A 26,696-nucleotide genomic window follows, 5' to 3' on the forward strand; every position below is an offset into this window, starting at 1 on the left:
CGTTGAACTGGGTTCATTCATTGTTGAATGAAAACATAGAAAGTCATGGATGAGAGTTACCACCTTGTCCAAAGCAGTTTGCCTCATTTTAAAGAAATAAAAAACCTCTCTCCTGGTCACACATTCTACAGCAACCTGCTTCCTTGTTCCATGACCCTGTGCTGTTGGCCCTGGTTAAGCCACATGGAGGATATGAGTGAGTTTGTGTGTGTGAGACTAGCCCAGAGGAAGCCCATCTGTGCCATGTTGGGATGAGGCAGATAGATTTAAATATTCAACATATCGATCCTTGTTGGCTCCGCACATTGCCGTTCTTACTGTTAGTGGGTTAATACTCACATTTACTGAGAAAGGAATCTGACCAACACCAGTCTATCTGCCATACAGTGAAAGAAGGCAAGAAAAAAAGAAAAAAAAAAAAGCCAACAGCAATGAGGATGTTCCCAAACAAAATGAAATAGCACTGAAATAAGAACATACAGAATGTGGCCTTTTGTTTTTGAGGTTCCTTTTTAACAATTGTTGCAATGTCATTCCACACAAAAGCATTAGAAACCTAATAGTCTTAACATGAAGCTCACAACTGAATATTTCAACAGAAGAGCTGTATACATTGCCATTTACATGGTAAAGTAGCTAACTGTTAAAAAGATGTTCTTTCTCAATCCCTCTCTGCCTTAACTCTGGGAGTATTACAGAGTATTAATGTATTTAGTATTAATGTAATCAGTATTACAGGCCTATGTAGTGCTATTTACAAGTACAAATTAAGACCGTGTTGTTTTTGTTCAGTTGCTCAGTTGTGTCCAACTCTTTGCAAGCCCCTATGCTGTAGCATGCCAGGTCTTCTTGTCTTTCACTATCTCCCAGAGTTTGCTCAAACTCTTTTCCATTGAGTCAATGATGCCATCCAGCCATCTCATCCTCTGTTGCCCCCTTCTCCTCCTGCCCTCAATCTTTCCCAGCATCAGGGTCTTCTCTAATAAGTTGGCTGTTCACATCAGGCGGCCAAAGTGTTGGAGCTTCAACTTCAGCATCAGTTCTTCCAATGAATATTCAGGTTGATTTCCTTGCAGTCCAAGGGACTCTCAAGAGTCTTCTCCAGCACCACAGTTTGAAAGCATTGATTCTTTGGTGCTCGGCCTTTTTTATGGTCCAACTCTCACATTGGTAAGTGACTGCTGGAAAAACCATAGCTTTGACTATATGGACTTTTGTCGACAAAGTGATGTCTCCGCTTTTTAATTTGCTGTCTAGGTTTGTCAGAGCTTTTCTTCCAAGGAGCAACTGTCCTTTGCTTTCATGTCTGCAGTCACCATCCAAGCAAGTACAAAATTAAGACTGCTTAACTCACATAAATCCCATTAACTTAACAGTTCAATTGAATATCTTTGACTATTTAGTGCTCTGTAAGAGGGAAAAACCTACCTTGACATATTGTCAAATGGCCAAAAATGCTTGTGAAGATACATTTGCCTTGTCAAAAGTCCATCATGTTGAAATATTCTCTACATGTGTGATGTTTTTACCTTCTTTTTTTCTCTTCCCCGAAACTCCAGAGCCACTGAAAGCTACCATCAGCCCTAGGAAAGTTAAAAGCAGTGTGGGAAGCCAGGTTTCCTTGTCCTGCAGCGTGACTGGAAGTGAGGACCAGGAACTCTCCTGGTACCGAAATGGTGAAATACTCAACCCCGGAAAAAATGTGAGGATCACAGGGATCAACCACGAAAACCTTATAATGGATCACATGGTCCGAAGTGACGGGGGAGCCTACCAGTGCTTTGTGCGCAAGGACAGGCTGTCCGCTCAAGACTTTGTGCAGGTGGTCCTTGAAGGTCAGTGGGCCTCGTTATGGGGTTCAGCCAAAAAAAAGAACCCAAACCCAGAGCACTCAAAAGCCAGAGCAAATGGTGAAGCAGAGCTCATGACTCAGTTTTAAGATTCCTATCTGATCAGCTAGTAACTCTCCTTTAGTTTCCTAGCTCAGTTGGGCAAATAAAAGATTAATTTCTGATGAAATGAACTTTATTTCTAGTAGAAGTAACATAAATAACGTGGTTTAACATAAAGTCAAGTAACATAAATGTTGCTCACTCAGTGTAACAAGTAACTTTAGTTACTTGTCAAGATGTGGACCAAAGAGACTTGAGACTGATGGTTCAGTGGATGATCCATTGTTCTCTTGACCAGGGTTTCTCAGGGGCGCTTGGTTTGGTGGGCTGCTGTATGCACTGTAAGAGGCTGAGTGGAGTCTCACCTCTATCTGCTAAATGCTCGCAGTGCATCCCTCCAGTTATGACAAACAAGTGTCCTTTGGGGGAGCAAAATAGCCCCCCCTCAAAGTTGATAAGCACAACCTTGGATGCAACACTTAGAGCAACATTTCAACGTAGTGTTTTGTGGAGTGTAAAAATGGCACCTGGGTTGTAGAGTTAACCCAATTTGGGTCCAGAGAGTCACAGATTTAGGTGAATGAAATTTTTGAAGAATTGCCTTGTGTTATCATAATGAGTTTTAGGCTTTTTTTTAACTGCCTACTGCTTACTTACATCTTCAAGCTTATCAATCAGCCAGGGAAAGACACTGTCCAGGACACATTCAAGCAAGAGACATGTTTATCACTAGATAATTGAACTAGCTTTTATCTGCAAATTTGCATATCTTGTTGGAAATTGTGCCTTTATATATGATTTAAAATTCATCTGTTATCAACTGATTAAAATAACTACATGACTTTCATATAGCCTAAAGCAGGGGAAAAGAAAATCCATTTAATATGAAAATAAGTTTAAATATCTCTTGATGCTAAGAGGCTATTTCTCTTATTACTTTTTTAACCTTAGTTAATTTTTAAGAAGAAACAGGCTTAGGATGACATTCTTATTTTTATTCAAGCAGTTCCTTGAAGACAGTGAGCATTTTAAAGCACAGGTGAAATTAGCTGAAGGCACGATACTCATATTAAAAGCCTGATGCTGTGTTTCACATAATAATTAAGTGTAGAAAGTAATCAATTTTCACAGAGCCAGTTTACTAATGGTGATGCCCTGTAGTCCTCACATAGTCACTATTTTTAGATTCTTTGTAGAAAAGGGAGAGATTACCTGTCTAGTCCTTGTTACCTTGGCAACCACCTCGTGTGACCAAGAAAACCTAAGGAGTGTATTGATAATCCATAATAATGTCAAAAGAGGTGAGGTTATCAGAGAGTGACAGCAAGAAAGATTTCAAAGACACTCCAGTCTCACTGGGAAAATAATGTCTGCTTTCATCTCCAAAAAAGCCTGTCGCTTGAATAAAAAGAGGGGTGAGAGGAGCCCACTGAGCCCACTCACGGATTTATTTGTTGCCTGTCAGTTTCTGTTCAGGACAAGAAGCTTCACTTTATTTATTTATTTTTTTCATCTGCGATATGACAGTGCTAATGTTGCCAAAGAGAGCAGAAATGGAATTACAAACACATACCCAGTAACTGCCTTAAGATAGTGTCTAACTAGACTCTTGTAATGATGTAACATCCTGTAACAGCTATGGATTAACAGATTATAAAAACTCACAATACTATCAACTAAGAATGGCCACTGATATAATGTAGAATTTTGGAATATTTCCTATGAGGACAAAGAAACAGGAAAGGAAGTTTAAAGAAACTGGAACTAATAATTATAGGTTCAAGATCAGACCAGAACACCTAGAAAATGGAATCATAAAAAAGAAGAACAGGTCTTATTTTTTGGAAATTATGGAGTAGCGTGTATCAGACTAACCTGCGAGAAGATGAAAATAATGAACTTTGGGGAAAGCAAAATAGTTTACAGACCCTGCAGAAATACCCAAAAGCAGGCAGAAAGAATTTGACCCTTGAAAGAAGGGGGAAATATCAGTCATTTTCTACACAAATATCACATTTCTCCTGAGGATATTTTCCAGTGCTAATGAGATGGGGCTTCACAGCTGGTACTAGTGATAAAGAATCTTCCTGCCAACGCAGGAGACATAAGAGACAAGGGTTCGATCCCTGGGTTGGGAAGATCCCCTGGAGAAGGAAATGGCAACCCACTTAAGTATTCTTGCCTGGAGAATCCCATGGACAGAGGACCCTGGCAGGCTATGATCCATAGAGTTGCAAAGAATTAGACATGATTGAGCACACATACACAGTCTTAATGAGATTGAAGTGAATTTTTTTAATTTATTGTTTTAAACCCCATCGATATACATGACTACATCTATCAAAAATAGTCTTTAAAAGTTAAAGCCAAAAAAAGATATTTTCAATAAACAAAAGCTTGTGAAGAGCATGATGCCAGAAGTCCTGCATGCTAAGAAACAGTAAATGAAACCATTCATGATGAAGAAAATGACCTGAAGTGGAAACTCAGATAGAAATAAAGTACATGAAAAATGACAAATATGTTAGTAGCCATTTAGCAAAATTGTTTTCTCATTTAATTTTCCTAAATAGCAATTGACAAATTATAACATTACATCACTGTATTATAGTTTTTAGCATACATAAAATTACACAAAGGACAGAATATAAATTAAGTTTTTGAGATTATCTGTTGCAAGTTTCCTCCATTTTACCTGAATAATTGTAATTTTAACTTCTCATAGTTGATTAAAACTATAAAATGTGCATATACACACTCATATTAATGTAATATAATGAAAACAAAAAGACAAATATGAAATGAGAGAAAATACTTAGTACATATGTTTATATATAATGTATACTATATATATATATATATATAGTATACATATGTCTGACAAACATTATGTGTAATTTAATCTGACTTGAAAGTGAAAGTGTTGGTCGCTCAGTTGTGTCCAAATCTTTGCGACCCCATGGACTCTGTAGCCTGTCAGGCTCCTCTGCCCGTAGGATTTTCCAGGCAAGAATACTGGAGTGGGTTGCCATTTCATTCTCCAAGGGATCTTATCAACCCAGGGATCGAACTCAGGTTTCCTTCATTGCAGGCAGACTCTTTACTGTCTGAGCCACGAGGGATGTAATCTGACCTATATACATGTAAAAGTAAATTTGTACTGACTTATATATATGTATGTATATTCATCATATTCGGTTTGTATGTGTATGTTATACATATACATGTATTCAGTAGACATAAAGAACTGCTACCAATCAATACCAAAGAAAAATAGTGTAACATAAAAATGGAAAAAAAGATTTGAACAGACATTTCATGAATGGAAATACACAAACAGCCAATAAACACACAGAAAAACAATAGTACTTCCACAGCATTTGTCAAAGAATGCAAAATCTGTATCTAATCACAAGGAAATATCAAACTGGGTTTGAACAACTGGCTACAAAGTAATTCTTCAAAAATGTCAAAGTCAAGAAGCTGAGTAGAAACTGAAGAATGTTACAGATTAAAAGAGACTAATGAGACACTGCAAATAAATGTAAGGTATGATAATGGTTGGACTGGGGAAAAATAGCTGTAAGGGACATAACTGGTCAATGGACAGACTCTGCATTAGACAATATTACAGTTCCAAAGTTGCAGCTCCTAATTTTACTAACTGTACTCTGGTTATGACAGAGTACATGTAGGGCACACACAAACATGAGTTTGAAGCCAAGAACAGGCTGAAGTAATGCATGGTGATAGAAATCAGAAGAGTGCATGTGGTGGGTAGAGACTGCTTGAAAGAACCCCTAGCAACAAGTAGGGGGTGATAGAAATGATTCTTATCTTCTTCATTTTGTAGTTACATAGGTGTATTTATTTAACAAAACTCATTCTGTTGGTACTCTTAAGATCTATACATTTAGTTGTGGGTAAACTTTATCTACAAAAATAAAAGCATAAGTGAAGAAAACTTTCCCAAATAGATTTTAAAATAGACTTGAGAGTTCAATGCTTAGTGTAAAAATCAGTGAAAAGAAATTTATAGCTAAACGCATCCTGACAAAATATATTGAGTTGTAAGGTCAAATAAAATAACCTCAACATTCTCAAGCATCAACAATTGGTCATATACAAAGAATTATGATCAGAATGACATCTAACTTCTCTGTAAATTAAATGTAGAGCACGTTGAAGTCATGTCTGCAGACTTCTCAGGGCTAAAGTGCAGATTTTCCATTTTAATATTATGAAGTTATTTTTGTCATCTTTGATGGTAAAAGAAAGATGTTTGTAATCTAAGTATCTGACCCTGAAAAAAATATATTTGAAAGCCTTCTCCAGCCTCCCAAAACGTGAGCTGGAATGAAGAAGTTAAGATTCAGCAATTCGCAAATGAAAAGATGGTGCAACACTTACCTTCAGTAATGGAATTGCAAGATAGCTTTAGATTTTTTTTTTCTGTTTTTTTTTCAATTTATTTATTTTTTATTGAAGGATAATTGCTTTACAGAATTTTGCTGTTTTCTGTCAAACCTCAACATGAATCAGCCATAGGTATACCTATATCCCCTCCCTTTTGTTTCTAACTTTTCTTTTGCTTACCTATACTTTCAAATTTTTCAGCAATGAATGCATGTAATTTCTATAATTCAAGTTAAAAAGTAAAAAAAAAAAATCTGTTAATCATTATCTTTCAAATTTGCACCAATTTTTAAAAAACAATATCTCCACCAGCAAGGCTTATTACTAGACACAGAAATCCAGTTGCATGTGATCATAGTTCTGTCAAAATGATATATCTATGCCTGGAAAATAAAGTGTCACAGTGTTGATTTATACGCCTGAAGCTGGCAGATCCATTGGTAACTTTCCATTCTTTTGACTTTCACACATTTTTCTCTAATATGTGTGTATCTTTCTAATGTGTGTGTGCTCAGTCATATAGTCTTGTCTGACTCTTTTTGACCCCATAGACTATAGCCGCCAGGCTTCTCTTGCCATGGAATTTTCCAGGCAAGAATCCTGGAGTGTGTTGCCATTTCCTCCTCCAGGGGATCTTCCCGACCCAGGGATTGAACCTGTGTCTCTTGCATCTCCTGCTTTAGCAGCAGATTCTTTACCACTAGTCCACCTGGGATGCCCTGTATCTCTCTAACGGAGGCCTAAAATACATTTTAAAAAATGCATTTGTTGTTACTAGCATATAACTTGGGCTTCCCTGGTAGCTCAGCTGGTAAAAAAAAAAAAGCTGCCTGCAATGTGGGAGACCTGGGTTCAATACCTGGGCTGGGAAGATCCCCTGAAGGAGCGCATGACATCCCACTCCAGTTTTCTTGCTTGGAGAATCCCCATGGACAGAGGAGCCTGGCGGGCTACAGTCCATGTGCTCACAAAGAGTCATATAAGACTGAGCGCCTAAGCACAGCACAGCACGCCACATAGCATATGACATTAAGGAGATATTTTAATACATGATTTAAAAAAAATGGAATATGAAAATTTGGTCTTTGTCAAAAAACATTGGAAATTTCTATGGAAATGTTCCTAAGATTAGTCTCCTTGTTTTCCTGGGATGGTCTTGAGTTGTGTCTGTCCTCCTAGTATCAATTTTATCCTCAGAAGTATCCCAGATAAATTAGATGACCAGCTTACTTATTATACTTACAGAATCTAAACTAGGACATAAATAAACATACCCATGAAGCAGGAACAGACTCACAGACATAGAGAACAGACTGGGGGTTGCCACAGGGAAGGAGAGTTGGATTGGCTGGATTGGAGGGATGGAGTTCAGGATTAGCAGATACAAACTAGTATCAGTACATAAAGGGTGGATTCAATCGGCATGAGTTTGAGGAAACTCTGGGAGATGGTGAAAGACAGGAAAGCCTGGTGTGCTGCATTCCAGGTAGTCACAAAGAGTTGGACATGACTAAGTGCCTGGACAACAACAAATGGGATGGATAAGCAAAGTCCTACTGTATAGCACAGGGAACTATACTCAGTATCCTATGATAAGTCACAATGGAAAAGAATCTGAGAAAGAACATATGTATGTATAACTGAATCACTTTGCTGCAGAGCAGAAACTAACAAATCAACTATGCATCAGTAAAATAATTTTTTTAAAAAAAGAAAAGATACTTATGGAGACATTTAATAATACTGAAAGGGTCCAACTTGATTTAGCTTTTACCCATTCTCAGGGCCTTCATGAAAATTCACATGCAGTTATCATTATTTATAATTAAAACTATAAAAGATGATTCCTTATGAGAAAATGACAGAGAGATAATCAATGTCTGAGCTCTTTCTTCCTCTAAACAGTTCCCCATTGAGCAATCCCTAATTAACTTGGAGGAAGTAGAAAGCTAAATTAGCCATGGAGGTGTGTGAATTTCCTCTGTTTACAACTTTGGGTGGGGACATAATAGTTTTGAATGATAAACTTCTTGGGAGATGACATTCTTTATCATGAACATCTGAGTTGCATGATTATGACAATCAAGAAATAGAGGAGAGAGAGATTAAAGCTAGCTAAGGCTGCATTTACTTATTTTGAAACTGATATGTTGTCCTAAGTGGAACTTAGCTTTATCAATAAAACCAGCCTTTTGAGGGGCATTTGATAGCCACTCCACCCACTCTCTAATCATCCAATAGACATACTCGGAAGTCCGTTAATTATGCATATATGCCACTTCCCTGCGTGATCTGTCTTCCTGCAGATGGAACTCCCAAAATCATTTCCGCCTTTAGTGAGAAAGTGGTGAGTCCGGCAGAGGCCGTCTCCCTGATGTGCAACGTGAAGGGAACGCCGCTGCCCACGATCACGTGGACCCTGGACGATGACCCCATCCTCAAGGGCGGCAGCCACCGCATCAGCCAGATGATCACGTCGGAGGGCAACGTGGTCAGCTACCTGAACATTTCCAGCTCTCAGGTCCGCGACGGGGGCGTGTACCGCTGCACGGCCAACAACTCGGCGGGCGTCGTCCTCTACCAGGCTCGAATAAACGTAAGAGGTGCTTGTCGAATCAACTCCTCAAAAAACACACATGACTCATTGTAGCGGAGAAGGAGGTGTCTGCATGCACCGAGCCCAGTCTTGGAATGCCAGACCGAATTAATGTCGCTTCGTTGTTTCCTGCCCTCTCGCTTCCTGCTGAGGAATGGCAGTGACTGGGTCACTGTTGGAAATGGCATTTTGGTTTCCTTAGTCAGCTTGTTCTCTTGTTTTACTCTTAGACTTGTCCTCTGGAGCTTTCTTTTCCTGGTTTATGCTCTGCATGCTCTCTCCTTCCTCCTCTTCTGTTCTACCACATTCATGGTAAACCTTCATGTACATGGTATTTAACTTACATTCATAATGCAACATGGCATAACCTCCATCCTCACAATCTGTTTTACAGAGAGAGAGTTAAACAGTTGAATTGCTACCAGTGTTTCACCAGCTGAATATGATTGTTCAGTGCAGCTTGTTACTTTCTATTGATAAATGGCCTTAGCCTATAATTCAACATGTTTTTATAGACGTAGTTGATAATTAGCACTCATTCAATTTATTTGAAAGCAATGAAATGAAAAGGAAAAGAAAAAAACCTTCTTAGTGGAAAGTGCCAAATGCAGAAAAAAATTGCTGAATTGATAAAGATGTCCTTACATGAAAACAAGTACATTTTTAAACTCAAGGAAAAGTGTACTCATTTCCACACATAAAATGTACCCTTAAATTATTTTCAAGAGTTTCTCTGTGTCTCTCCAGGGCCTGCAAGCATTCGACCAATGAAAAATATCACAGCAATAGCAGGACGGGACACATACATTCACTGTCGTGTGATTGGCTATCCGTATTACTCCATCAAATGGTATAAGAACTCAAATCTGCTTCCTTTCAACCACCGCCAAGTGGCATTTGAGAATAATGGAACCCTAAAACTCTCAGATGTGCAGAAGGAAGTTGATGAGGGGGAGTACACCTGCAACGTGCTAGTCCAGCCCCAACTCTCCACGAGCCAGAGTGTCCATGTGACAGTCAAAGGTAAGGCTGTGCCCTCTGTCCCCACCCAAGTCACCATTGCTAAGTTTATCTGTTTCACCAGACAACCACTAAGAATGAAATAATCTGAAAACCTGCATATTCAGAATGAGGAATGATAAAGTGTATTAAATGCTGTGTTCTCTTCACCATTGCATCCTCACCAGACTGATGGTTAACATAGTCTTCTCTCCACATGAATTTTTGGCTTGGTTTTCCAGAGGATGTGTGTTTTTATAATATCATAGAAAAAAAAAACACATCATTAATTTGGTCATCTAGGTGTCTGACAAATCATTTTAAAACACTTAGCTTTGTTTTTCTACAATCTCCTAAAAGCAAGTTCTTTTAGAATCCAACTGGAAGAGATTTTGTGTAATGGGTAAAGACTTCACACAAAATAAATGAGCAGGTCAAAGCAAAAACATAGGAATGAAATGAATGGACAACTCCACAGAAATTTTTCTTGACTTTTATAGTTTTCTTTACATCATGACATCATGATGTGGACAGTCATGGAATCTAACCATCAGGATGAATTTTGGTGATCATGCAATTCAACACCAGCCTCCTTGTCATGCAGCTAAGCTGTATGTCTGAGCTGCTCACTTACCTCCCTAGTACCAACAACTGTCTTTTAGTGTCTTGGTTGCAAAACTTCATAGGTTTTCTGTAGTCCTCCCCAACCATCTTTTCTCACAAATCCTGTTAGTTTATCTGTTTAGGGACACCTACACATACACATGCACTCTCACATAATGTAATGTATTATTTGGTGCCTGTTATGCAATATTTGGCTTCCCTTGTGGCTCAGTGATAAATAATCTACCTGCCAATGCAGGAGACCTGGGTTTGATCCCTGGTCCAGGAAGATCCCCTGGAGAAGGAAATGGCAGCCCACTCCAGTGTTCTTGCCTGGAGAATCCCATGTACAGAGGAGCCTGGTGAATTACAGTCCATAGAGTTCACAAAGATTCTAATGTGACTTGGAGATTGAACAAAAATAACAGTGTAACATATTTATATTAATACATGTACATACACCTGCACATGAATAATTTTGAATTTTTAAACCACTGAATATATTAAGAGTTTTCTCAAATCATTAGAAATTCTTGGCAAGCCAGATTGGTCATAGCTGCAGGAAACTTCATTTTGTGATTTATTTCTTGACCCATGATAAATGGAATATCTACTCTATGTCCAGCAGGTCAATACCTTAGAAAATAAGTCCCATCTGATGGCTAAGAATTTTCCCCAGAAGAAACCAACCCCAGGATAAAAAGAAGCCAAGCAAAGAATGTTGATAGGGAGGATGCAGGGGCGGGCCAGATGGGAGAAGGCTGTGAGCTGTGACCATCAGATCAGGGAGACAAGAAGCAGGATGCCCTCCCGATAAAGATGATGTAAAACCAGAGCCATCTATCAAACTTTGCTGTTGTTCAGTCATTCAGTCTTGTTCGACTCTTTGTGACCACATGGACTACAGCACGCCAGGTCTCCCTGCCTTCACCATCTCCTGGAGTTTGCTCAGACTCAAGTCCATTGAGTCGGTGATGTTTCACCAACTGTTTCATTCTCTGTTCTCCTTCTCCTCCTGTCTTTGGTCTTTCCCAGCATGAGGGTCTTTTCCAATGAGTTGGCTGTTCACATCAGGTGGCCAAATTATTGGAGCTTCAACTTCAGCATCTTTCAGTGAGTTTTCAGAGTTGATTTCCTTTAGGTTTGATCTCCTTGCACTTCAGGGGACTCTATGAAACTTACCACAGCCAAATGATCAAAGCCAGAGTCATTCCTGGCTGTCTCTAATGATAGCAGAGTAGATGACAAAGTAGATGTGTCCATGGACCCTGCCATAGGAAAATATCACACACTAACAAAAATTTTATTAGAAAGACTTTAAACAGTGGGTTTAACCAAGAAGCTGGGAATACAAAACTTGCTAAAGAAATCTGTGTCCCACTGGTGTTCATTCATCGTAAGTTAACATTTTGTGCACACGTCTGGGCAAAGGGGACTTTCCAGATGGCTCAGTGGTAAAGAACCTGCCTGCCAGTGCAGGAGATGCAGGAGATGCGGGTTCAGTCCCTGGATTAGGAAGATCCCCTGGAGGAGGAAATGGCGACTCACTCCAGTATTCTTGCCTGGAGAATCCAACGGACAGAGGAGCCTGGAGGGTTATAGTCTACAGGGTTGCAAAGAGTCAGGTATGACTGAGTGACAGAGCATGTAGCATGAACACGCTGGGCAGAGGAGAGAGTATGTGTTCTTGTTGTTCAGCCGCTAAGCCGTGCCTGACTCTTTGGGACATCTTGGACTGCAGCATGCCAGGCTTCCCTGTCTTTCACCATCTTCCTGAGTTTGGTCAAATTCACGCTCATTGAGTAGGTGATGCTATCTAACCATCTCATTCTCTGCCACCTCTTCTTTCTCTTGCCTTCATACTTTTTGTTTATTATTGCTTCAAAACATGCTTTCTTATATTTCAGGGAGCAATATCTAAACTAAATATAATTTCATCTATTAATACTACAGTATATTCCACCTACTTTTATTGAATTTTATTTTTGTGTAGACAAATAAAATGATAGATCCTGAAAGAGGGACTTGCAGGCTGAGTGGACAGAGTTAAGCCTGCTTATACCTCTGAGCGCTTCCCAGGGAAAAAATAATAAATTCTGGTTTCTTTTATGTCAACCTATGACTGAAGCGACTTAGCAGCAGCAGCAGCAGCAGGGCATACTTCTTAGAGGTAGTCATATTCACATGCATTGCCCTCTCGCAAAGATATTTAAAATAATTCAAGTTACCACTTGCTTTTCTTGCTTAAGATGATATCTGACTTTCAGCACTTGGTAACAGTTAATAAATTAATGATTTTAGCCTTTCTTCAGATGTCAGTGGAAAGGTTGTAACCAAATTAACTTCTGAGCATTTAAATAGGAATTTTAAAATGTTTTGAAATGAAATGTGTAAATTAAATCACACTCCAGTGGTCAGGTTTGTCGTCCATCAAAGCTTTTGAAAACTAGTAACCTTTGCTATTTTCAATTATGATGAGTTATGATAAGAGAGAAATAAGGAATTGACTGAATTACAGGAACAGACTGAGGTTTCTGACTCTCCCTGTGGATCAGGACTGGAAGAGTCTTTCTCATTTTATTCATGTATATACAACTCCATTACCTTTGCAGTTAAACTGCACAATGAATATTGTTATATTCAGATAATTTTAGAGGAGCAAATATGATACCTAAAAAGTTGGCTTCCTTTGGAAGTGGGCCCACTTGTTTCCACTAATAATGCTGCAAACTGTAAACAAACCATTTTTATCTTCTGTCCCAGAGGTTCTTCTCTAACACTGAAGAGAGTAGTGTGTGTGTGTGACTGAGTGTGTGGCTGTGAATGTGTGTGTGTGTGTTTAGATGACATTAGGAGCAATACTATTTTTCAATCATATATTTTTTTTTTCTCCTCCCTTCACTTATATTGTATCATATGATTGGAAACATTTTTTTAAAAAAACCTCAAAAATCAATATAAATAGCATTAATCATTAATAATGCCTGAGACTTAAGTTCTAAAATACATTAATAAGAAGCACAGTTTTGCTTGGGGCTTCATTGCTGGCTCAGTGATAAAGAATCCGTCTGCCAGTGTAGGTGACATGGGTTCAATCCCTGGTTTGGGAGAATCTCCTGGAGAAGGAAATGGCAACCCACTCTAGTATTCTTGCCTAGAGAATCCTGTTGACAAAGGAGCCTGGTGGGCAGCAGTCCATGGGATCACAGAGTTGGACACAACTAAGCGACTAAACCTCCACAGTTTCCCTGCCTTCAAACATGCAGGGAGAAATGAAAGTCGGAATCCCTTTTTTCACTTCATTTCAATTTAACAAGCAGTGTTATATTTAACACATTTCAAAGCTTTTCTTGCCCCATTTTAGGTGCCACATTGAACTTGAACAGTGCCTAATTGAGTGTTCTAATTGCTAGGGACCAACACTGCCAGGAAAGTTAATTGGCTGCTAGGTAAAAATGTCACCTTCTATTTGTATTTATGTAAAACTTTGTCATTTACAAAACACTTTCATAATTGTAACCTTAGTTAATACTCACAGTGACTCTGTAATGTAGATAAAACATCAGCAGAGAAGGAGAATAGGAGAGAGCAGGGAACTTGCTCAGAGTTGCCCGGTAATGTATTCAAGACTCGAATACACATCTCTACTTTCCACTTACCACTCCACAGTGTGTTTTTGAAAAGTAATTCACATCGCAGTGGGAAGCCAGGATTAATGTAAGGAGAAGTTAAGTCAAAAAACCTAGAAAGAAAGCTATTTTAAAAGTTGAGAAAGAATATTATTTTAGAAGTAAGGTCATGTCACACTGAGCACCTAATTTAAGAGAGAAAGATAATTAATTAAACTGAAGAGATGAAAGGGAAGAAATGGGTTTGGTGAGGGAGGGTGAGTAAGAACCAGAGATGACTCCAGAAGTTCTAGTCTGGATGATGGAAAAGTCAAGAGAGGGAGCCTAAAATGACCATGGCTTGGGAAAGTCTTATGAAGAGAAAGGCTTAGTATCACGTGTCTGTGGACCAAGATTTTGGATTCTGACCAGGGGGACTTTGAAATGTGGATTTGGGGAGTGGGCTGAAATGAGTATATCTTTCCTTTTCTCCTTTGCCTTTTGCTTCTCTTCTTTTCACATCTATTTCTAAGGCCTGCTCAGACAACCATTTTGCCTTTTTGTATTTCTTTTTCTTGGGGATGATCTTGATCCCTGTCTCCTATACAATGTCACAAACCTCTGTCCATAGTTCTCCAGGCACTCTGCCTATCAGATCTAATCCTTTAAATGTGTTTCTCACTACCACTGTATAATCATAAGGGATCTGATTTAGGTCATATCCGAATGGTCTAGTGGTTTTCCCTATTTTCTTCAATTTAAGTCTGAATTTGGCAATAAGGGGTTCATGATGTGAGCCACAGTCAGCTCCCGGTCTTGTTTTTGCTGGCTGTATAGAACTTCTCCATCTCTGGCTGCAAAGAATATAACCAATCTGATTTCAGTATTGACCATCTGGTGATGTCCATGTGTAGAGTCTTCTCGTGTTGTTGGAAAAGGGTATTTGCTATGACCAGTGTGTTCTCTTGGCAAAACTCTATTAACCTTTGACCTGTTTCATTCTGTACTCCAAGGTCAAATTTGTCTATTACTGCAGGTATTTCTTGACTTATTACTTTTGCATTCTAGTCCTCTTATAATGATGGAAAAGGAAATGGCAATCCACTCCAGTGTTCTTGCCTGGAGAATCCCATGAACAGAGGAGTCTGGCGGGCTACAGTCCATGGGGTTACAAAGAGTTGGACACGACTGAGTGACTACCACACACACACACACACACACACACACACCTATAATGAAAAGGACATCTTTTTTGGGTGTTAGTTCTAGAAGGTCTTGTAGGTCTTCCTAGAACCATTCAACTTCAGCTGCTTCAGCATTACTGGTCAGGGCATAAACTTGGATTACTGTGGTATTGAATGGTTTGCCTTGGAAATGAACAGAGATCATTCTGTTGTTTTTGAGATTGCATCCAAGTACTGCATTTCTGACTCTGTGATGGCTACTCCATTTCTTCTAAGGGATTCTTGCGCACAGTAGTAGATATAATGGTCATCTAAGTTACAGTTCACCCATTCCAGTCCATCTTAGTTTGATGATTCCTAGAATGTCTACATTCACTCTTGCCATCTCCTGTTTGACCACTTCCAATTTGCCTTGATTAATGGACCTAACATTCCAGGTTCCTATGTAATATTGCTCTTTACAGCATCAGACTTTACTTCCACCACCAGTCACATCCACAACTGGGTGTTGTTTTTGCTTTGGCTTCATCTCTCTGTTCTTTCTGGAGTTATTTCTCCACTGATGGCCAGTAGCATATTGGAAGCCTACTGACCTGGGGAGTTCATCTTTCAGTGTCCTATCTTTCTGCCTTTTCATTACTGTTCATGGGGTTCTCAAGGCAAGAATACTGAAGTGGTTTGCCATTCCCTTCTCCAGTGGTCCACGTTTTATCAGAACTGTCCACCATGACCTGTCCATCTTGTGTGGCCCTACATGGCCTGACTCATAGTTTCATTGAGTTAGACAAGGCTATGGTCCATGTGATCAAATTGGTTAGTTTTCTGTGATTGTGGTTTTCAGTCTGTCTGCCCTCTGGTGGAGACGGATAACAGATTTATGGGAGCTTCCTGATGGGAGAGACTGACTGAGGGGGAAACTGGGTCTTGTTCTGATGGGTTGGGCCATACTCAGTAAATCTTTAATCCAATTTTCTGTTGATGGGTGGGGCTGTGTTCCCTCCCCGTTATTTACCTGGGGCCAAACTATGCTGGAAGTAATGAAGATAATGGCAACCTCCTTCAAAAGGTCACATGCATGCACTGTGACACTCAGTGCCCCCAACCCTGCAGCGGACCACTGCCGGCCCACACCTCCACCAGCGACTCCTGGACACTCCCGGGCAAGTCTGGGTCAGTCTCTTGTGGGGACACTGCTCCTTTCTCCTGGGTCCTGGTGCACACAAGGTTCTGTTTGTGCCCTCCAAGAGTCTGTTTCCCCAGTCCTGTGTAAATTCTGGCAGCTGTATGGTGGGGTAAATGTCTACCTTCTCCAAGAGGGCTTATACCTTTCCCAAGTCTCCTGCATCCAGCCATAACCAAGTCTGCTGAATCCAGAGGCCCCATTGAATGCAGAGTTCCAAAGAATAGCAAGAAGAGATAAGAAAGCCTTCCTCAGTGATCAGTGCAAAGAAATAGAGGAAAACAATAGAATGGGAAAGACTAGAGATCCCTTCAAGAAAATTAGAGATACCAAGGGAACATTTCATGCAAAAATGGGCTCAGTAAAGGACAGAAATAGTATGGACCTAACAGAAGCAGAAGATAATAAGAAGAGGTGGTAAGAATACACAGAACTATACAAAAAAGATCTTCACAACCCAGATAATCATGATGGTATGATCACTCACCTAGAGCCAGACATCCTGGAATGTGAAGTCAAGTGGGTCTTAGGAACCATCAATATGAACAAAGCTAGTGGAGGTGATGGAATTCCAGTTGAGCTATTTCAAATCCTGAAAGATGATGCTGTGAAAGTGCTGCACTCAATATACCAGCAAATTTGGAAAACTCAGCAGTGATCACAGGACTGGAAAAGGTCAGTTTTCATTCCAGTCCCAAAGAAAGGCGATGCCAAAGAATGCTCAAACTACCGCACAATTGCACTCATCTCACACACTAGCGAAGTAATGCTCAAAATTCTCCAAGCTAGGCTTCAGCAATATGTGAACCATGAACTTCCAGATGTTCAAGCTGGTTTTAGAAAAGGCAGAGGAACCAGAGATCAAACTGCCAACATCTACTGGATCATCGAAAAAGCAAGAGAGTTCCAGAAGAACATCTATTTCTGCTTTGTTGACTATGCCAAAGCCTTTGACTGTGTGAATCACAACAAACTATGGAAAATTCTTCAAGAGATAGGAATACCAGACTACCTGACCTGCCTCTTGAGAAATCTGTATGCACGTCAGGAAGCAACAGTTGGAACTCGACATGGAACAACAGACTGGTTCCACATAAGGAAAGGAGTATGTCAAGGCTGTATATTGTCACCCTGCTTATTTAACTTATATGCAAAGTACATAATGAGAAATGCTGGGCTGGATGAAGCACAAGCTGGAATCAGGTTGGCCGGGAGAAATATCAATAACCTCAGATATTCAGATGACACCACCCTTATGGCAGAAAGTGAAGAAGAACTAAAGAGCCTCTTGATGATGGTGAAAGAGGAGAGTGAAAAAGTTGGCTTAAGTGGCATCTGGTTCCATCACTTCATGGCAAATAGATGGAGAAACAGTGGAAACAGTGGCAGACTTTATTTTGGGGGGCTCCAAAATCACTGCAGATGGTGACTGCAGCCATGAAATTAAAGGACGCTTGTTCCTTAGGAAAAAACATGACCAACCTAAAAAGAAAAGTGAAAGTGAAGTCGCTCAGTTTTGTCTGACTCTTCGCGACCCCAGGGACTGCAGCCTACCAGGCTCCTCCATCCATGGGATTTTCTAGACAAGTACTGGAGTGGTTGCCATTTCCTTCTCCTAGACAGCATATTAAAAAGCAGAGACATTACTTTGTCAACAAAGGTCTGTCTAGTCAAAGCTGTGGTTTTTCCAGTAGTCATATATGGATGTGAGAGCTGTACTATAAAGAAAGCTGCATGTGGAAGAATTGATGCTTTTGAACTTTGGTGCTGGAGAAGACTCTTGGACAGCAAGGAGATCCAACCAGTCCATCCTAAAGGAAATCAGTCCTGAATATTCATTGGAAGGACTGATGCTGATGGTGAAACTCCAATACTTTGGCTACCTGATGTGAAGAGCTGACTCATTTGAAAAGATCCTGATGCTGGGAAAGACTGAAGGCTGGAGAAGGGGACGAGAGAGGATGAGTTGGTTGGATGGCATCACTGACTCAATGGACATGAGTTGAGTAAACTCCGGGAGTTGGTGATGGACAGGGAGGCCTGGCGTGCTGTAGTCCATGGGGTCACAAAGAGTTGGACATGACTGAGTGAATGAACTATAATGAGCTAAAATGGAGATGCCAGAAATGCAGCAAAAGCAGTCATAGAATTCACTCCTTGATATTTTATTTTATTTATATTTGTAGCACTTTCCAATTGTAATTTGAGACAGGTTTTTGTTGTGTCTGCTTCATTCACATTGATGGGAGAAGCTGATGTCACTTGCAGCCTTTCCAGCTCATAGTAGTGACCCCTTTGTTCTGTAGCCTACCAGACACTCTTCTCTAGGATCTGGCCTAAAGATCTGATCTGCTTCCACTGCAGGTTTTGGTCGTAGGCTGCATCTTCTCTGGTCTGTGCCTCTAGTGGTCTCACGCAGCTGCTGTTGGCGCATTTGGGGAAATGAAGATGCCCCGTTAAAAATGGTGCTGAGAACAGGCCCACCCTCACCCATCTCTCAGTGAACAGCCAGCAGCACAGTCGTTTAAGGACAGCATTATTCAAAGGCTCCTGACAGCTAATGTCACTTGGCCCAGGCAGAGCTGCTGCTGTGTATGCAGAAACAACCTCGGAGGCGTCACCCATCGCACGCTTTCTGACTGACGTTTGCTCATTTGCCATTCCAGCCGGAGAACCATCAAGCTTCAGCAACTTCCAAACCCAAATCTCTCAGGGATGAAGAGGCTCTCCCTCTTTGTCACTTTTGCTTTCTTCCATTCTTCTCTCTCTGGCTACTGCAGTCATTTATAATGTTATTCATAGAAAACATAACGTTTCGAGGTCATTTTTCTCTTTTCGATTCCTCATTTACCATTGGGCAATGTTTCATTTAAGGGCTTATTTGCTAGGGTCTTGTGTGGCCATAAATTTTAGTCATTTGCAAAACTCTCATATTGATTTTCAACAACTACTTCGAGAGTGTATAGTTTCTATTGTGAATAATACAAGAGAGAATAGATCTGGTGGGGAAACATAAGGGCAATATAGTAAGTATGTAACACTATTGTGGTAATTTATGATTTCAAATGGGAACTTAAGTTCTCTTCATTAATGCAATATCTTAATGTGGCAAAAGAAGCCTGATTAAGTGGGGATTTTCACCATCCCTCTTTTTAAACTACCAAAGAAGCACTCAAGTTTTAATGTGCTTGAAAGTGAAAAGTGAAATTTGCTCAGTCATGTCCGACTCTTTCCGACCTCGTGGACAGTACATGGGATTCTCCAGGCCAGAATACTGGAGTAGGTAGTCGTTCTCTTCTCCCGGGGATCATCCCAACCCCGAGATCGAACCCAGGTCTCCCTGATTGCAAGCGGATTCTTTACCAACTGAACTTAAGTGGCTGTGTTTCACCTGACTTGAGGATTCATGCTCTCGAGCTTCCACAGAAGGGAAGTTCTTTACTTTGGTTGGGATGTCAAAATTGAGCTCCACACTTAGCTGGAGTGCTTGATTCAAACAGGTTTGTCCTGGAGGTAGTTTGCTCTGTAATTTTTCTTCCATTCTGGAAAATGAAGCTGGTACTTCACTTTATTTAGGGAAACACTTTTTTTTTTTTTTTTTTTTTTACAAATAATATCTCAAATTTCTTTCCTCTAAGTAGAGGAAAAGAAAAAGAACACATTTTTTATTTTCTATGAAGCCAAAGAATGCAAATTTTTACTCAGTTGAAGTTAAAATTATAGGAGAAGTAATGTTTTGCAATACTTGCTATGTCTGTTAGATGTGAGAACTCAAGGAGAGACTTAAGTAGAGATGGAAAAGAAAGAAAAAAATCACAAGAACATTACTTATACTTTCTTTGCTTGACACACAGTCAGTCTCTCTGTAAATTTACACACTCAGAAAAAAGACTTTGATAGTATTTAAGTGGTAATGCTTTGATAATATTTTAAATCAGAAAAAACAACTCTCGATTATTCAAACTCATTCAATATGGACATCCACAGATACAAGTAATTGTCAAAATATTTAACAGAATTTTGTAGTTTATTTACATGCAATATGTGACATAAATATTTGTGTGTATTACATTTATTTATAAATGTAAAGATATTATAAAGTATTTGTATGTGCTAAAATCTTATATAAGCATTTTTGTATTATACTCATTTGTAGATGGACATAAATAAATATATAAAATGTATGCCTGCATATATGTAAAAAGATAATACGAGGATAGAACCTTAGGAATATAAATAACTTAAGGTTCATCTAGACCAGCATTCCATGTGATACTCAACCTGGCCTTCAACTGTACTCAAACTTTTCCAGACTGTCTGTCCAGGATCCCTGCAGTACCCCAGTGAACTCAGTCCATTCTGATTCTGCTTGGCCTTGATGATCAGACATTTTTTCTTCCTGTTGAATTCAAATCTGTCTTCTCTAGTTCTTCCCTTTCTTTCTAGTCCCATTGTTTTGCTCTGGGACAGCTTGGAGGACTTTCCCCTTCCCTGTAGAAACTACCAAAAGGGGAGCAGTAGGGAGCCACTGCCCTGCTATCTGTAATATCCTTGTTGTGTTCATCAAGTGTGAACACAACTGTGTTGTGTTCATCAAGCCCCAAAATGAGTTTCCTCTGTAAGGACACACGCAAGTGTCAATATGCTTTCACAGAAACACAGTTCTCTTGGAATGGTCTGATGTCTGATAGAGGGAAAGGAGAGGACCACCTCTACCCTGAAGACAAGACTTTGTTGAAACCCAAATCCCCACTGTTGAGACATCCCTTTGGGCTCACGAACAGACACCCAGTGCCAATTGGCCAGATGGGAACTTCATTCTGTTTTGTCAGTATTTGGTTTATTCCACACCTTTCTCATCAGTTCATACAGATTCCCTATTTTGTTTTACCTTTTTTAAAAAAAACTCTTCACCAGTTCTAGTATCATTCTTCCCTATTTCATGTGCTCAGTTGCTGAGTCATGTCCAACTCTTTATGATCCCATGGACTGTAGCCCACCAGGATCCTCTATCCATAGGATTTCCCAGGCAAGATTACTGGAGTGGGTTGCCATTTCCTCTCCCAGGGTATCTTCCTTACCCAGGGATCAAATCCAAGTCTCCTGTGTCTCCTCCGTTGGCAAGCTGATTCTTTACCACACCACCTGAGAAGCCCATTCCATAGTCATGTATTGATGTTTATTTAATATATTTATCTTAAATCTATTTTCAATGTCCATATTAAGATAGATATGAAAATGTATATAATAAAAGCATAAAAGTAAACACTTAGGTTATCTCCTAGATCTTTGACTGTCTACGTGAGTGCTACAATGAATGTTCTTGGAGATGTTCCTAGGTGCAGTATTAATACTAGTACCAGTTCAGTTCAGTTCAGTTGCTCAGACGTGTCCGACTCTTTGCGACCCCATGAATCACAGCACGCCAGGCCTCCCTGTCCATCACCAACTCCCGGAGTCTACCCAAACCCAAGTCCATAGAGTCAGTGATGCCATCCAGCCATCTCATCCTCTGTCGTCCCCTTCTCCTCCTGCCCCCAATCCTTCCCAGCATTAGGGTCTTTTCCAGTGAGTCAACTCTTCGCATGAGGTGGCCAAAGTACTGGAGTTTCAGCTTCAACATCAGTCCTTCCAATGAACACCCAGGACTAATCTCCTTTAGGATGGACTGGTTGGATCATCTTGCAGTCCAAGGGACTCTCAAGAGCCTTCTCCAACACCACAGTTCAAAAGCATCAATTCTTCGGCACTCAGCTTTCTTCGCTGTCCAACTCTCATATCCATACATGACCACTGGAAAAACCATAGCCTTGACTAGATGGAAGTTTGTTGGCAAAGTAATGTCTCTGCTTTTAAATATGCTATCCAGGTTGGTCGTAACTTTCCTTCCAAGGAGTAAGCGTCTTTTAATTTCATGGCTGCAATCACCATCTGCAGTGATTTTGGAGCCCCCCGAAATAAAGTCTGACACTGTTTCCACTGTTTCCCCATCTATTTTTCATGAAGTGATGGGACTAGATGCCATGATCTTAGTTTTCTGAATGTTGAGCTTTAAGCCAACTTTTTCACTCTCCTCTTTCACTTTCATCAAGAGGCTTTTTAGTTCCTCTTCAGTTTCTGCCATAAGGGTGTTGTCGTCTGCATATATGAGGTTATTGATATTTCTCCTGGCAATCTTGATTCCAGTTTGTGCTTCATCCAGCACAGCATTTCTCATGATGTACTCTGAATATAAGTTAAATAAGCAGGGTGACAATATACAACCTTGATGTACTCCTTTTCCTATTTGGAACCAGTCTGTTGTTCCATGTTCGGTTCTAGCTGTTGCTTCCTGACCTGCATACAGGTTTCTCAAGAGACAGGTCAGATGGTCTGGTATTCCCATCTCTTTAAGAATTTTCCATAGTTTGTTGTGATCCACACAGTCAAAGGCTTTGGCATAGTCAACAAAGCAGAAATAGATGTTTTTTTGGAACTCTCTTGCTTTTTCTATGATCCAGTGGATTAATACTAAAATAGGATGGGAAATAAAATTCTTAGATCATAGGATTTAACTTAATTTCACTAGCACTCTCCAGAGTTCCTATACTAGTTTATGGTGTCCCCAGACATGTGTGAAAAGTCACATTTCCCTCTATCTTTGCCAGTAATTAGTATTATCTGCCATTCTAATTTTTGCAATATAATGGATGTAGCATTTTGTTTTTTCTTCCATCACTAGTTAGAAGAGCATCTCTTTATACTCTTTAGATTTTTGGGTGTTCCATCTATGAATTTCTTTTACCCATTTTGCCATCAATCTTCTTGCTGTTTCTTCTTACTTTGCTATAATTCTTTAATATACTTGTGAATCACTTGTTACTGATTTATGAATCTATTTTCCAAGGTCTCTTGACTCTATATTTGATTGACTTCATGGGGATCTTGTTTAAGAAGTCCCTGAGCTCACAGAAGATACATCCCTACATTTTTTTTTTTTTTCTGTATTTGCTCTACGTTGAAATTCCACTGTCTACAGTTGACAATGACATTGAAGATTATAGATATAGTAGAAATGGGTGTCCAATTTTTTATTTATTGATTCAGTCAGTATTTCTAATATCATTTATTAAATGACTCATGCTTTTCACTTTTCTCTCTATATCGAGATATCAGTCAGAGATCTCTTTCATTCTGTGAAATGTATTGACTCTTTCTTTATGGATATTTCATCTATTTTAATAAATGTCTGTTTTTTCATATATTTGTTGGGCATAAATTTGTCCATGTTAGATCAAATTTGTTGTTCAGTCACTGAGTCATGTCCAACTCTTTGAGACTTCATGAACTGCAGCATTCCAGGCTTCCATGTCCTTTACTGTTCCCCTGAGTTTGCTCAGATTCATGTGCATTGAGTTCATGATGCCATCCAATCTGTCGCCCCCTTCTCCTCCTGCCTTCACTCTTTGCCAGCATCAAGGCTCTCCCAGTGAATTGACTCTTCGCATCAGGTGGCCAAAGTATTTGAGCTTCAGCTTAGCATCAGTCCTTCCAATGAATATTCAGGGTTGATTTCCTTTAGGATTGACTGCTTTAATAACTGTATTATATCACCTCTGTAGCTTTGCAATTTTTTATTCCTTTCATTGATTAGTGATCAAAGTGGGTACTAATATTACCAAATAAAATACCAAAAATAATTGATTTATCTATCTTTTGCTATAGTCTGTTATTTTTTGTTTTGTATTATCTATTACGGGCTTCCCTGGTGGCATGATGGTAAAGAATTCACCTGCAGTGCGAGAGACCTAGGTTCGATCCCTGTGTTGGAAAGATCCCCCTGGGAAAGGGAATGGCTACTCTTTCTAGTATTCTTGTCTGGAGAATTCCATGGACAGAGGAGCCTGGCAGGCTATAGTCCATTGGGTCACAAAGAGTTGGAAATGACTTAGTGACTTTCACTTTACTTTTACTTATTATCTGTTATGTGAATGAAAACTTGCTCTTCTTGCCTTCCTTGTGCCTGGTAGACCTTTTCTGATTTCTCCAACTCCTGCTTTTCTGTAGCTTTATGTTTTGTGATGTTGCTTGAGCCCAGTTTTTAATCCAGTGTGTATGTGTGTGTATAAGATAGATAGACTTTTGATGCATGTTTAATACAAAAATGTTTATTTGAAATAATTTTATGTCAATAGTTGTTTTAGTCAGGTTATTTTATATATTTTCCATTTACTCTCTATTTCCTGTTATCTCTCTTGACTTTGCACTGAAGGGGATTGCTCAAGTATGGATAATGGTCATAAATATGCTGTAATCATATCTCCGAGCAAGTGAATGTCCTTGTACTCACTATTCAATTCAGTGAAAGGATTTATTGATTTCTTCAAGAAAGAGCCAGTTGCTCATAATGTGTGTTGATCTGGACAATAAAAACCTTGTTTCTGTAGAACCGAATCTTCCAAGTTGTCTACAAGTGAAAGAAAAAAAAAAAAAAAAAACTTGGACGATTTCACTCTGTCTTTCATTCAAAGAAGCAGAACTTGTCAATTCAGGAAACCATCTTGTCTGAGCCACATCAGCAGGACATGGAGACTCAGAGAATGGCACTGCTGCAGGGATGTGCAGTTGGCTGGAAGTGCGGAGGGGGGTGGTGTATATAATTAGCCTTGCATACATCATGCTGATGTGAATACTGAGTGGACGGAACACAGACAGATTTTTCATTGGTCTATTTTCAGGCATTTCACAATATCCCTTCTTCATTAAGTCACTAATTAAATGCCCTGAAATTTGCCAAAATAATTTCATTGACTTAGAGCTTTATTGAAATACTGTAATTACCTTTATTAAATCCTTGTCTTCTCTATGACATATTTCATACAAATACAGCCACTTGAAGTTAGATATGATTAATATCCAGGCTTCTAAGGAAGGATGACGTTTCCTAAGTCAAGGTCATGGAAAATACTTCTCATGTAAATACATTGTTATTACTAGCAATTCTTGTAAAGAAGCTAATTGGGAAAAGAAGACAAGCTTTAAAAATGAGTGCTAGTGATTTTGTGAATCTTGGCTGTCCTTGTCATTTAGCCTGGCCATCATCACCTCTAGTTGGTGTCTTTGGCTTGGCCTGCCTTAACAGTCTATACGAATAAAAATAAAACAAGTACAATCCATCTGGATTTGTCTTTTCCACCTGGGTTTGTATAACATGAGATATGTTTCATCTTATTGATGCCATTGTGATTCAAATGGTTTTCCTTTAAATGTTAGAGATTCAAGTTAGTTTGGGTTAATCAGAAAACTACTCCGTTTTGTTACCAAGTCTCTATGTAAACATGTTATTGCCTCCAACCGGAGGAAAAGTAATCTGCTTATAGCCTCAGCCCAAGGTGACTCTAATTGTTGAATATGGAATGCCTCATGAATTCTGAAGTTGTACATCATTGAAAAATGTTAAAGATACTATTTCAACAGAATCTGTGTGTGCGTGCCGAGTCACTCAGTCATGTCTGACTCTTTGTGACCCCATGGACTGTAGCCTGAGAGGCTTCTCTGTCCCTGGGATTCTCCAGGCAAGAATACTGGAGTGGGTTGCCATTTCCTCCTCCAGGGGATCTTCCCGATCCAAGGATTGAACCCACGTCTTCTGTGTCTTCTGCATTGGTAGGCAGATTCTTTATCACTGAGCCCTCGGGAAGCCCTTCAACATAATATAGTTATGGGTATAAAACACCTTCTATGAAAATCCTTGAAGAAATGTCTCATATGGTTAAAAACTAGACTCACCTCAAAAAAACCACCCAGCTCATTTCCCCGTATCACGCTGTGGGCATCCAGTTGCCAAGAGTATAGGTGATCCATTTTTCTTGACAGTGCTTTGGAAGGAGATGCTCATGTTAGTGTTTTATTTCCCCAAATTTCAAGTAGTTTGTCTTTTCTCTTTGTATCTAATATGTATCTTTCCAGCTCATGGAAACAATAGTTCTTGTTTCTCATCATTTTATTTCTACATTATGCCTTAAGGATTTTTTTCCCTAAAATATTTTAAGTATATTTTCCACCATGGGCTTATTCAGTAATTTTAAACATTTTCTTAGTTCCTCTTACTTTTCTACTTATGTTGTCATATTTGTGGCTCTGTAGTTCTTCTCACAAGCTGGTAGTCCAAAATAGACATGCTACATAAGAATCACCTTGTTTAAAAATTGTAGTACAAGAGTTTGATACGCTTATCAC

General features: G+C 39.5%; 1 protein-coding gene across 1 annotated transcript in view; it reads left to right on the top strand.

The window, feature by feature from the left end:
- The window catches only part of DSCAM (DS cell adhesion molecule), a 664,082-nt gene that overhangs the window by 358,149 nt on the left and 279,237 nt on the right, over positions 1 to 26,696 (top strand). Inside the window, exons 6-8 of the mRNA XM_061168054.1 lie at positions 1,560 to 1,835; positions 8,615 to 8,911; positions 9,652 to 9,927. Coding sequence (XP_061024037.1) covers positions 1,560 to 1,835; positions 8,615 to 8,911; positions 9,652 to 9,927 — 849 coding nt within the window. The remainder of the gene's footprint in view (positions 1 to 1,559; positions 1,836 to 8,614; positions 8,912 to 9,651; positions 9,928 to 26,696) is intronic.

The sequence above is a fragment of the Dama dama genome, chromosome 19 (assembly GCF_033118175.1).
Source record: "Dama dama isolate Ldn47 chromosome 19, ASM3311817v1, whole genome shotgun sequence".
Lineage (NCBI taxonomy): Eukaryota > Metazoa > Chordata > Mammalia > Artiodactyla > Cervidae > Dama > Dama dama.